The sequence below is a fragment of the Monopterus albus genome, unplaced genomic scaffold (assembly GCF_001952655.1).
Source record: "Monopterus albus unplaced genomic scaffold, M_albus_1.0 scaffold67.1, whole genome shotgun sequence".
Classification (NCBI taxonomy): Eukaryota; Metazoa; Chordata; class Actinopteri; order Synbranchiformes; family Synbranchidae; genus Monopterus; species Monopterus albus.
Window position 1 is genome coordinate 1315362 of NW_018127947.1, and position 11956 is coordinate 1327317.

Genomic DNA, 11956 nt, shown 5'->3' on the forward strand with positions numbered 1-11956 from the left:
GCAGCTAAAATTCACTCTAACATTCAGTTATCTAAATCACAGAACGTCTCCACAACGTTAATGTTCCCACACACAGTGTCTTTGTGACATTGTGTTCCTGGAGGTTTGGAAGAGACGGTGTGTGCTGCAGTTTCTTCCACATGTAAGGCAGAATACGACTGTTATGTGTGTGTGTGTGTGTGTGAAGCGTTCAGTCTGGTGTGCAGCATCTTTCAGAGGGAGATGTCCGAGGACACGTGCAGCTGCTGTCCTGGTTTCCATTTGGCGCTGCGTCGGCCGCCGTCTGCCCGTCGGTACGGCTGGTTCCTCAAATCTGAGGCAGAGGACAAAGAACAGCGAGAGTTCACCTGAGACCAGACAGGTACGTGATCAGTCACTCCATCAGAACACACACCGACACACTGGCTCTAGTTTAGATCGTCCTCATAAAACTCAGGCTGCTGCTGTTGGCACATTTTTCTAACTACAGTGACTTTGTAAAAGCATATAATCCACTCTGATAAACTTTTTGGGTGCACCACTGTGTACATCTGGAAGTGTGTGTACTTTTAGTGTGAAGCTGTTTTTAGTTGCAGCGAAGATGAAGCTGAGTGCTGCAGCAGCCAACAATGATTTAGTCCAGTGTTTCCCGACCTTCCTTATCAGATGCCTCCCTCGGCCCTGGCAGATGAACTCAGATGCTCCTTCACAGACTCCAACATTTATTTTGACTGTTTTAACAATGGAGCCATTTATCCCAGACTTATTCTGTTTCCGCTTCTCGGCTTGTTTTCCACCCACTATTAGTGTTCAGGTGTTGGAACCGACTACATGAGCATCTAAATGCTGTTTTAAACAGCATTGTTCTTTCGACTCCGTGTTAACAGTCTGTGTTTCTCCTTCCTGTTTCACAGTGACCCTGTGCTCCTCCCAGTTCAGTGTGGGGGGACTAGACTGGTCTGCACCGAGCCCTGTCCTCGACCCATCAGAAGGAACCGGAATATGCTGCAAGTCTGACTTCATCACCGACATCAGCAGAAGTTTTACTTGGAACATTATTTTTACTCTAAGTACAAGATAAAAGTGTTTTTTTTTCAACCATTGGTTATCTCAGCACCACATCACCTCCACAGAGAGGTTTGGGCTACAAAGTGTAAACTAGTGCAGACGACTGATAGTACAGATACAAGGTGGCGTTCTGAGTATCGATACCAAACAACAGACTCTGAGCAGATCTCTTTTTAACATGCATGTGATTAGATAACACAGGGGTAAAAGAAAAGTTTGGCAAGTACATTTTATTCAGAAGCAGGTTATTACTGATGTCAGCCAGTGCCGCGTCTCTCCCCTGCTGTACCTCAGCTTGCTTTGATCTAGAAAGCATCAGTATTGGTACAGTGTTAAGTGTTACTTGGTATCTTGTGTTTAGTTTGCAGGACTTTCACTTCATTGCCCTTGATATCAACAGCCTGTTTCAGATGAGCCTTTAGTGCCGATATCTCTGCCAGGGCCACTGTTGGAAGAGACACTGACATTCCTGCCCGTCTTGTGTCAATAGGTTAAAATGTCTGTAGCACTGTTAACTAAAAGGGTTTATATGGAAGTAAATCCCTGCCAGAATGTTTGAGGGCCACATGTCGAGTGCTACTCACTGTTTTAGAGTGCACAGAATCAGATTTGGAACCGTAATTCCGGCCGTGCATGTTTCTGGTTGTGTAAGGTTGCAAACTGAACAGCTCTCAATGTTTGGCACTGACAGACTTTCAAACCCAGTGGAGAAATCTGAGAGCACAGACTCAGACAAGTGCATGCATGGCCAGGATCACACTCAATTCTGATTCTGCACTTAACAAATATGTGCCTCTCAAATCATGAGCTGCAAACTGAGTAGAGCTCAAAATGTGGTTTGTGCACCCTCAGATGTTTTGTCGGGGATTTACTTCCGTAGGTTTAAAATGTCACCGGACACAGCACTACACCTGAGGTTAGAGGCCATATCTGATGTTTTCTATGACATTGTCTGAGCTGAACTGGTCATTTTGGTGCCTCCACGACCTGATAAACACTGTGACAGCCTCAGCCTCCATTATCCACCCTGCCAGCGAGACTTGTGACAAACTCTTACAGTCTGTTTTTCAGCCTCTGTTCCTGGATAGAAAGGACAATGTCATGGTCAGCAGCAGAGCGAAAGAGAAACAGGCCCAGCAAGCACAGAGGGGTTTTCAGAAGTCACCTCATCAGTGAAGACGGAGTCGCAGCAGAGACGAGAGGAGCGTTTGGCAGAGCGAGCTGTGAAGGGCACAGACTTGAGAGCTGAAGAGAGGTGGGGAGGAAGGACACAGAGAGGTGAGAGAAGCTTTTAACAGAAGAGACAGGGTGAAATGTTTAGAATGAGACTGGCTGCAGTTTGAATAAGAAACAGGACTGATACAGGTGCATCTTTCTTCTCAGTCAGTGTCTGTGTGACACTGTGTGTAATTTGCAGAGCTGTAACAGGCTCTAAAGCTCTTTTTGCCCAAATTGTTCAGGAACTTTAACACAAAAAACTAAAATTGGCAGCATTTAAAACACATTCTTGGTATTTACTGTTGTTTGAGTTAGACTGACAGGACATCTGCCTCAAAAACAGACAGTCTGCTTCTTTACTTCTTGTTTTTGGCTCTGGAACACAGAACTACATTTAGTCAAAAGGTGGAGTTGGTTCTTTGAAGCCTGGCTGTCCTGGAGCCAGGCTGGCTCTGTTACCAAAATGTGTGGCACAGTTACAGGAGCACATTGCATTCACCAAAGGAAAAAAATGGAGCATCTTATTTTGTAATTATAGCTTACTGTCGCCTGCAGGGGTTGGAACGCTGCAGAACCCGCCTGAAAATCATCACATTTTAATGAGTTCTTTAGCGTCAAAGTAATTCAGTAACGGCTGGCAGTGAGTGAACTGTTAGTAGCTGATTCGGTGTGCTCAGTGTTCAAAACGTATAAGGGCTGAAACAACAGCATCCCACCATGCAACTCACTGTATCCATAGCAACATTATTCTTCCTTTTTCTTGTCAAAGTCTGATCTGTTCACAAGTGAACTTTTAACATTTGAGATCTTTTCCAAAATACATTGCAAAGTAAATCGCATAGATATTTAAGCTCATTTTGATTTTATAGATAACCTATATAAAATCTAAACAGAGGAAAAACAAAAGTTGTCGATCATGCAAACAAATATAAACTTGACAAGAAACATGAAGTATACATAATGTTGCCATGGATACAGTGGGTTGCCATTTGGATGTTTTAGCCTATATATTTGTTTTAGAACAATAAGTATGTTAAATAGCTGTGACAGCTGTCACTGAATAACATTGATACTAAAGAATGAGTTAAAACCTGATGATTTCCAGGTAGGTTCTGCAGCGCTCCAGCTCCAACTTCATCTCAGAACTATGAGAAAAGATCTCAATTTTGAGTCTTTGCTCGTAGTTCTGAGATAATGTTGGAGCTAGTGCTAATTAAGATAGTAAGTCATGGTTACAAGATGAGAGCCAACTTGGTTTCCTCTGGTAAATGCAGTGCCCGTTTGTCCAAGTTGAAGAGGATACAACATGTGAGTGAGTGCGAGAGGCGCTGGTAGTGTCGGACTGATCTTTATGTGATGCCAAGCAGCTCTGTACTTTCACACACAAACAGCGATATCAGTCTTGTCACATCAACCTCGAAAAGAAAGCAAAATCTTAAAATGTTGAACCGTTCCTTTAAGCTGGAGGGAAAATCTGATATGAACCACTGTGAAACTATTAAAGGGTGGATTTGTTTTGTTTGTTTTTAACCTGCTGTATTTACAGAGGCAGTGTAATTAGGCCACACCGGGGCGGAAAACAATTCATCTTGCTCCATTGACTTTGAATTGATTGAGTCATTTTACAAAAAAATGTCTAAAAGCTGCTGCTCTACTGACAAGTCAAAGAACCCAGAGTTACAGCTTTAAGAAGAGCAACTGGGATCCTGACACTCGCTATGCCTTCATGTACTGCAAGCATTTATCACTGTCAGTTCAGGTTGCTGTATTTCTGTCAAACATTTTGACAGTATGCAGCTTGTGTTATATGTCAAATTGACTTAGTGGATTACAGTAGCTTGCTAACATTCTAACAGCTAGCTTGTCCCGTCATCACCTAGACCTGGCTCTGTTAGGAAATAAATTGTAATGCTAATGTTCCTCCCCTCATGCTATGTGTTAGCAAGCTACTGTGAGCTAAGGCACCTGGAAACATACCCAGCAAGATCAGTTTTCCCGTTCTTCCTGCTAATGCCTCACAGCTTATCCACTTTGTTTGCTTAAAGGTTTGTTTTCATTCAGCAGCTTTTAAAATTCTGGGTTCTTTGCTGTGTTGGTAGTGCATCCTGGCGCGCAGCAGCTTCTGTGCATTCTTCAGACCAAATTATCAAAGAAACACCTTAACGTGATACAAAGTAAGTGGAGTCCCGAGTCCCCCCCCCCCGGTGGGCGTGGTTTTCAGAGTATGACACATTGCGCTCTGTCTCTATGGTGATACTAGTGCTATCACTACCTCTGGAAACAAAGTGCATTATATGAAGACAGGTAACACTCACTGATACCAGACCCTAACGTCTCAGTCAGAGGGCATTGTTGGCCACCGACGGACTGAAACACCACCCAGTGGGATAAATACCTCCTGCTCACCACCAGTCATACAGAACTGATGAAGGCTCTTGGAGGAGAGGTGAAATGTCTACCTAAAACTATGTCCAGATGATTTCTTCTACGTCTTTTCAGCGTACCACTACCTGGATGACTGAGAATTTGCACGGACAAGCTCTGAGGCTAAGGCTAACCAGTTGCCCCCGGTAATGCACTTTGTTTCCCTGAATCTCTGCAACAGAGGTAGTGACAGCAAAATTAGCACTAGCTATAGAGTCCCCATACCCACTGTTAGCAGAAATACAGCAGGTTAACCCAAAGTCGATAGTTATGATCCAACAGTGTGTGTGCCCCTGTATTATAGATGTACCAGTGATGATGTCCTCAATGGCTCCGTCCTTCCCCTCCCTCACCAGAGGAGACACCTGCCGCTTCTTCAGCTCTGCAATCAGATCCATCTGTAGCAGCCTGGACCCCTGGAACAGCAAACATGGTCCAGCGTGTTGGGAGGGGAGAAGAAAAAAGATACACAGCCAGCTCGTCTACTATAATAAACGTTGCCTTGTTGACAATCTGACTGCTAGTGCTGCAGTGTTTCCACATCACATCAGTCACTTGAATAAAATTAATTACCACAATTGATAGAAGTGATGTCCACAGTTACAACAAACAATCCCCCAACATACAGAAGCTAGGGTTGCATGGGAAATTTTGTGAGCGTGATTTAGATCCCTGTGTGATCTCAGTCTCACGTGATGATGATTCTGCCATGTTTGAATTAACAGGGAGATCCCTTGCATCAAACTAAGCACTTGCTTTTCCTCACTAAGCTGCATCAACCAGTAACCATAAAGTGATTTATTTCTGCCTGAACTGCTGTTCAGCACTAGGTGAACAGGGCAGGCAGTGCAGCATTTGCAAAACAGCTGCAGGAGGGCACAGACTATCTCTCACCATGTCAGACATGTTGGATTTGTTTTTGAGCCAGTCTTCTCTTCCTGTCTACAGTTCATCACATCATGTAACACACTCCTGCTAAACTTTGTTTGATGCAAGGTGTCTCCCTGTTAATGCAAACACAATCACTGTCATGTGAGGCTGAGATGGCGCGGGGATCTAAATCACTCACAAAGTGATTTAACGTGCAGCCTTAACAGAAGCTTGTGTGTAGCTATCGACAGCTAAAGCTCACCTGTTAACTTTTGCTGCCTTTATATTTACCATTAAACAAAGACGTTACCTTGTTCCCCATGAGTTCATGTTTAGGTGGGATGGGCGGAGCTTCACAGTTGAGGGTATGTTTCCTCCTCTGCTCGTTCTCCTGCTCTGCTTGCTGTCAGAGACAACACAAGTGTCTTAATGTTGTACTGAACACCAGAGGTGCAGACGTGAGCTCACTAGCTGCTGCTGCTTTCAGCGGAGCATGTGTCTGCACTGGCTGGTCACTTATTCCAGGAAACACAGTAGGGGTTATCTCACCTTGTACACCTTGATGAATCTGACAAAAACAGGGAAGAACATGGATGGCGGAGTGGTTTTAGAGTTCTCGCCGAAGTACTCCACAACAGACTCGTACACATCCTGTACAACAGGAAAAAAATTTTGCTTCACCTGACCCAAAACAAATGGGTGAATACTAGAAATCAGTAAAAACACAATTAACAAGGATGGTGCTGTGGAGTTAAAGCTGACCTGGGCTCAAGGATGATGCTGTGGAGTTAAAGCTGACCTGGGCTGTTTTTCCATCAGCTAGGAGAGAGTTGAGCAGCTCTGTGTTGCTGCTGAGAAACGTCTGCAGCACGGGATTGTGTTTTTCGACAGAGAACTCCCTCCTGGTCACCTCCATACTGCACTCCAGAGCGTGCACATCCTGCACAATACTGTCAAGGGAAACTAGAGGAAGGAGAGAAGATGGGGAACTGTCAGTCAAAATGTCATGAGGGCTTCATCTTAACATTCCCACCGCTGCCTGGCAGCGAGGTAATTGGATTATGTGGCTTCAATGCGGGTGACACTGGGATGTCGGGGACAAAAGGAAAGAGAGCCTGCACAAAGGCCAACATTCAGAATAAAGTGAGTCCTACTGTTAAAACTTCTCATTAGAGCTGACACATTTATATCTGCACAAGTGTGGTTCAGTGTCTTAATTGCCTTTTAGAGCTGAAACTACTGATAATCTTGGGGCTTTGTTAAGCAGATTCTCCCTGAATAAAATAATATTTATGAAACTAATTCAAAAGAAAAATAACAATGAAAGAAATATCACTAGTGAATAAAGACAGCTGTCCGACCCACAGACTCACTATTTTTACCCAGGTGACGAATATGAAAACTAAACCAGTAACACTTGAGTGTAGTGTGCAGAGCTTACCCAGCGCTGCCTTGTCCAGGAAGTGCAGCTCCGTGTAGAAGGCCTGGGCCTCGGGGTATTTCTCCTGGATGACATTGACGATGAAGTGCAGCAGCGTCTGCTTACGGTCTGTGGACTTGGTGTCCAGCAGCTTGGGATAATAAGCCGAGAACGATGACCGACAGATGACATTAGGAACAATACTTCTCAGAAAGCGACACCTGTTTGTAGTTGTACAGAAAATCAAGGGAAGCTTTGATACAATTTGAAAGGCTCTGACTCACCAGGTCTAAGCTCTGCAGGCGGAAGCCATACACCGCCCCTCGCTTGCTGCTGTTCATGTAGTTTCCAAACGCTAAGATGATCTTTACCCCACAGACAGAGTCAGAAACTAGTCAGTATTAAATGTGCAACAGTCAAATCATTTAGTAACAAGGTGACAAAAGAAGAGACACTGATATTGTCATCATTCAGTTCTGTTTAAAACGTACAGCAAAGCACAAGCAGAGGCTGAATATGAGGATTTGAAGTGTGATGCAGTTGTAACTGAACTGACAACTCATTTTCTGCACTCAGATTTCTGGTGTTCAAGTCTTTGCAGTTAACATCCAGTATCCAGTGTAGTGCAGCGACTGTTCCACTGCAGGTTATTCCTAAGAAAATAAAAAAGCACTCACCTCAAGGATTTTCTTCAGTTTGCTTGAAGATCTGATCGACATGGAGGCAGCGATGATGGCGTTCAGTTGCTGAAAGAACATCGGTTCAAACTGTTTCTCAGATATATCACAGCTGTATATGTTACACCTGTGAGATTAATCCACTGATGGTTGTCTGTACATCCATGTGTACACTGCAGATCATCAGCGCTAGTGGCTATAATGGACACATTTAATGTAAACAAATAGAGGTTAAAGTCCTGTGATCTACACAGGCGGACTGGCTGCTTCCTGGTCTCCTTCGCCGTCTTTCCTAAAATACAGGTTCAAGATAGATTATCCCACTATATCCCTACCCCCGTGAACTCACAGGCTGTATTAGCTGGATGCTCTCAGGGAAACTGCCCATGAAGGAGAGCGTGCTGATGCGCTGGGAAAGCCGCGGGATCTTACTGAAGCGCACCATGAAGCGGTCCTCCTCAGTGAGCTCGTCTAGGGGCCGGCCGTCACACTCGTAGTTGTGGATGAGCTTCATTTCATACTCCGTGGGGATGAAGCGCTCCAGGAGCTGGAGAAAGTCCAGACTCAGAGCTTTCTGGTTGTACCTGTGGAGAGGGAGAGACCTCACTGTTCTGGAGGGGATGCATAACATTATGAAGTTTTATAGGCACATTATTCAGATGTTATGAACATACGTCTCGATGGCACAGCAGATATCAGACGCAGCCATTCCTTCCTTGCGCAGGGTGATAGCCAGGTTTTTGGCCCTGTTGGCCTCCATTAGAGACACCTTACTGGGGGTTTTGTGGGCCAGTTTCATCTTGAGGGTACCCAGGTCTAGAGGGGCGGACTGGGCCTTGGTTTTGAACTGCTCCTCAAAAGCAGCCATGTTTACCTCCTGGTCACATGAAGAGAAAGGTGCAGAGACTGAACTAAAACTGATGAATTTCACAGCAAGAATATTGCAAACATACTGTATGACCAACTCTGGGTCACTGCAACATTCAAAGACTCTCACTGTGTAATGTGATCCACCACCGGGACAGCAGGTCATTTATCCATGTTTGACAACATGTTGCTGGGCCGAAAAATCTCTCGGCTCCTGATAACTATATTTAAATGTAATGAAGCGGGGCCCTTTTTCAGAAGCTTCGAGAGGTCCTTAAACCAGTTTTCAAATGAGCAGCAGATGTGTCTGTAGCCATACAGTCTGATTTACACTGGAGTGATAAAAGGAACAGTTGACATTCTCTAGATACGAGCTCCTGATTTAAATTTCATGACGGACCAGATCGGTGCAGAAGGGAGGGGTTTAACCAATAAAAAACAAGCCGTGTTAAAAAGTAAGATAAATATACAAATAAGTTTGACGAGTGACTCGACTATGAGGCAAAGCAGATCTACAAGGAAAGACAAACAGGCACCGTGCACGTAGTGAAACCTGAGATGGAGACAAATACAGACACAACAGAAGGACGGGACATAAACGTGCTCACACCTCTAAGACGCGCTCGTCATCCAGCTCGCTGAAGATGGTTCCTGCCACCTGGCTGGACTTCAGGGCCTGCCAGTTGAACAGCGGCAGGTGGTATTTGGTCTTAACGGGCTTCTTCTGTTTCCAACCTGGGAGACAGAGGGAAAATGTTCTGAGACAACTGTGACTCATTATGACTGATGTTAAATACTGGGTGAAACAGGTTTTTGATTCTGAAACAAAGATACCAAAGGCTATTGGACAGAAGAGCCTGGTGATTACTTTGGTGGCAAATAAGGACATGTTATATTATAATCTGTTTTTATTCCTGTGATAATGTAAAATTAAAATAATTCATCTGATACTGGAGAGTCACATCTCTGAACTGCTGAACGCTCACAGACTGAGTTGTTGGGTTGTTTTGTGTTACAAAGGTCACAAATTGTTTTGGATAGCTGACAGCTTTCTGCTATACAAAAAAACAAAAACCAAGAGTTAAGTAAAATGAGGTGAAATATTATTAAACAGTGCAACAAATGAATAAGTGGGACTTAAACCACACGCCTTCACCTGTCCACTGGGAACAACTAGCCATTTAGATACACTTTGTCGTAGCACAATGCGACAGCTTCGAAATTTAAGTTGCATAAAAGTGCTTCTAAAATTAACACCCGTTGCACTGAAGTGTTCGTGCTCCACCTTCTCTGGGGACTCACCTGAGCTCACCAACAGAAGGGCTGTCCCACCTGCCGGAGGCAGCAGTGGGGGTGGAGCTGTAGGTGGAGGAGGAGGAGCTTTAGATAAGCCTAGAGGAGGAGGCGGGGGAGGTGGAGGGGCTTGTGCCGTCGCCGACCGCACAGGGCCTTCAGAGAGATGAGGCAGAGAACCTGAGGACGTGGGCGGGGCCTGACAGTCATCACCACCACCTGCCAGGGGAACAGTGAACGATAAGGAGGAGACTTTAGTGGGAAAGCCAATGTGGGGGGAGTTGTGCTGTGGTGCAGCACCGCTGATGGCCACTGGATGCTGGCTCCAGTTCACTGTCAATCAAAAGTATCAACATCTCTGTGGAAATACTGAGTCAGTTTTTCCAGGAGCCACGTGATCTCTATCACTGACTCCAAGGCGTCTGATACATGTAGCAGTGGTGATTTTTTAGGTTACTGCTTCATTAATAAGATTTTAGGGCTTACAGAAGCTGGGATGGCTGCAGTGTGGGCGTGTCTGTTTGTATAACGCAGTAAGGTTTGTTTTGTCCTGACAACATTCATCAGTAGAAAAGTGTGACGAGTGACCAGATCTGACCTTTCTGCGTCACGTTCTGGATGATGGGGACCACCTGAATGTCTAGGTGTCCTGATGAAGAGCGCTCCATGCGGACGAGCCCCTGCTCCGCCAGAGCCTGAACCTTGAGCTCCAGCTCCCTCAGGGCCTGTGTGGATCTGTCCTCGTCTCTCTTTCTCTCTCTTTCCGAGGTCTCTCTCTCGCTCTCGCTGCTGCAGCAGAGTCACCTTAGAGCAATACTCACGTAGACTCTCCTGTGACAGACATGGGGAGGAGCAGTAACATCACAAAAAGATGTGAAGGTGTAAAGAGGAGAACATGGACTTTACCTTCAGGAGTTCCACTTCCTTTGTGCTCTGAATGAGCTTCTTCTCCAGCTCGGAGACTTTCTCCATCGCCTCGCGCTCGCTCTCCTGAAGCCTGCTGCTCAGCTGGCACACACACACACACATGCATACGTTTCATTCAGACACTGTGTGATGAAACCTGGTGAAATAGATCGTTGCACCCTTGGGATGCTGTCACCTAGGGCGCACTATTTCAGGTGTCTTTGGGTCTGAACTGGACTTGATCTGCCCACAACCTCAACAAATGAAACCCTGTTTGAAAGCTCCGTCTGTCCTGATTCTGACTGTACCAAGCATTTTAGAATTCCACACGCTGCAACAGCTGCTTGTCATTTCACAGCAGGCTAGCACACACAAGTGAAATGTTCTTTTCTAAAGACCCATATTATCACGTGTGACTGATGTTTTTTCCTTCCCCAAAAAGTAAAAAAAAAGCCAAGCCAAAACATTTCTCTACCATGTTTGTGCCTCTGTAACTTCATTCCTTCATTCCTGTTCATTCTTACACTCAGTTTATGCAAAATCAGAGAGTTGCATTTGAAAACAATGCGTGTTATATCTGTGTCCTTGTGTGTACAGCATATCCACCTGTGTGTTGTGCTCCTCCAGCTCCTCCATCTGCTCCAGCAGAGTGTTCTTGGTCTCTGCATCCTCCAGCAAAGCTCCCACATCAAACACATTGTCCAGATAGGCCTGAATCTGCACCAGCAGCCTGTCGCTCTCCGTGCACTTCAGCTTCTACACAGACACACAGACACAACCCCACTAACACATTACAAATGCACAAAATTAATGCTACATTTTGTGTAGCATTAATTTGCAACTTAAATGCAACAACTGTGTTGTTTCAAAGTGTTTACTGAACCAAAGCTGCATAAAAAATTCTCCTGATAGAGGTCAGGCTGTAGGGTCACCTCCAGGTAGTCATCCAGCCCGTGTTGCGTGAACTCGTACTGCAGGTGGACCCTGAAGTTCATGTTTTCCACCGAGTGCACCACAATGTTGATGAACTGCATGCAGGCCACCTGGTGGACAGACAGAGCACAGGCTGTTTGCTTTTCCAACCTAGTCCTCAGAGTGACACTGACTCATGTGACATTGTGAGAGGCCCCCTTATTTACTCCAGAATAAATACACTACATGGCCAAAAATATGTGGACACATGTGTTTGCCTGTACTGTACTGTTGGTTCCTAACCCCCAGCCGCGTGTACATA

General features: G+C 45.1%; 1 protein-coding gene across 1 annotated transcript in view; it reads right to left on the minus strand.

Annotated features, from left to right (window-relative positions):
- Positions 1 to 219: 219 nt before the first annotated feature.
- Positions 220 to 11956, minus strand: part of fmnl1b (formin-like 1b) — a 34517-nt gene continuing 22780 nt past the window's right edge. The window contains 18 exon segments of the mRNA XM_020604751.1: positions 220 to 313; positions 2213 to 2292; positions 5000 to 5105; positions 5870 to 5962; positions 6109 to 6210; positions 6359 to 6522; positions 7001 to 7130; positions 7264 to 7344; positions 7657 to 7725; positions 8006 to 8240; positions 8331 to 8533; positions 9134 to 9258; positions 9826 to 10035; positions 10415 to 10581; positions 10583 to 10647; positions 10723 to 10824; positions 11329 to 11478; positions 11655 to 11765. Coding sequence (XP_020460407.1) covers positions 308 to 313; positions 2213 to 2292; positions 5000 to 5105; positions 5870 to 5962; positions 6109 to 6210; positions 6359 to 6522; positions 7001 to 7130; positions 7264 to 7344; positions 7657 to 7725; positions 8006 to 8240; positions 8331 to 8533; positions 9134 to 9258; positions 9826 to 10035; positions 10415 to 10581; positions 10583 to 10647; positions 10723 to 10824; positions 11329 to 11478; positions 11655 to 11765 — 2199 coding nt within the window. The 3' untranslated portion in view covers positions 220 to 307.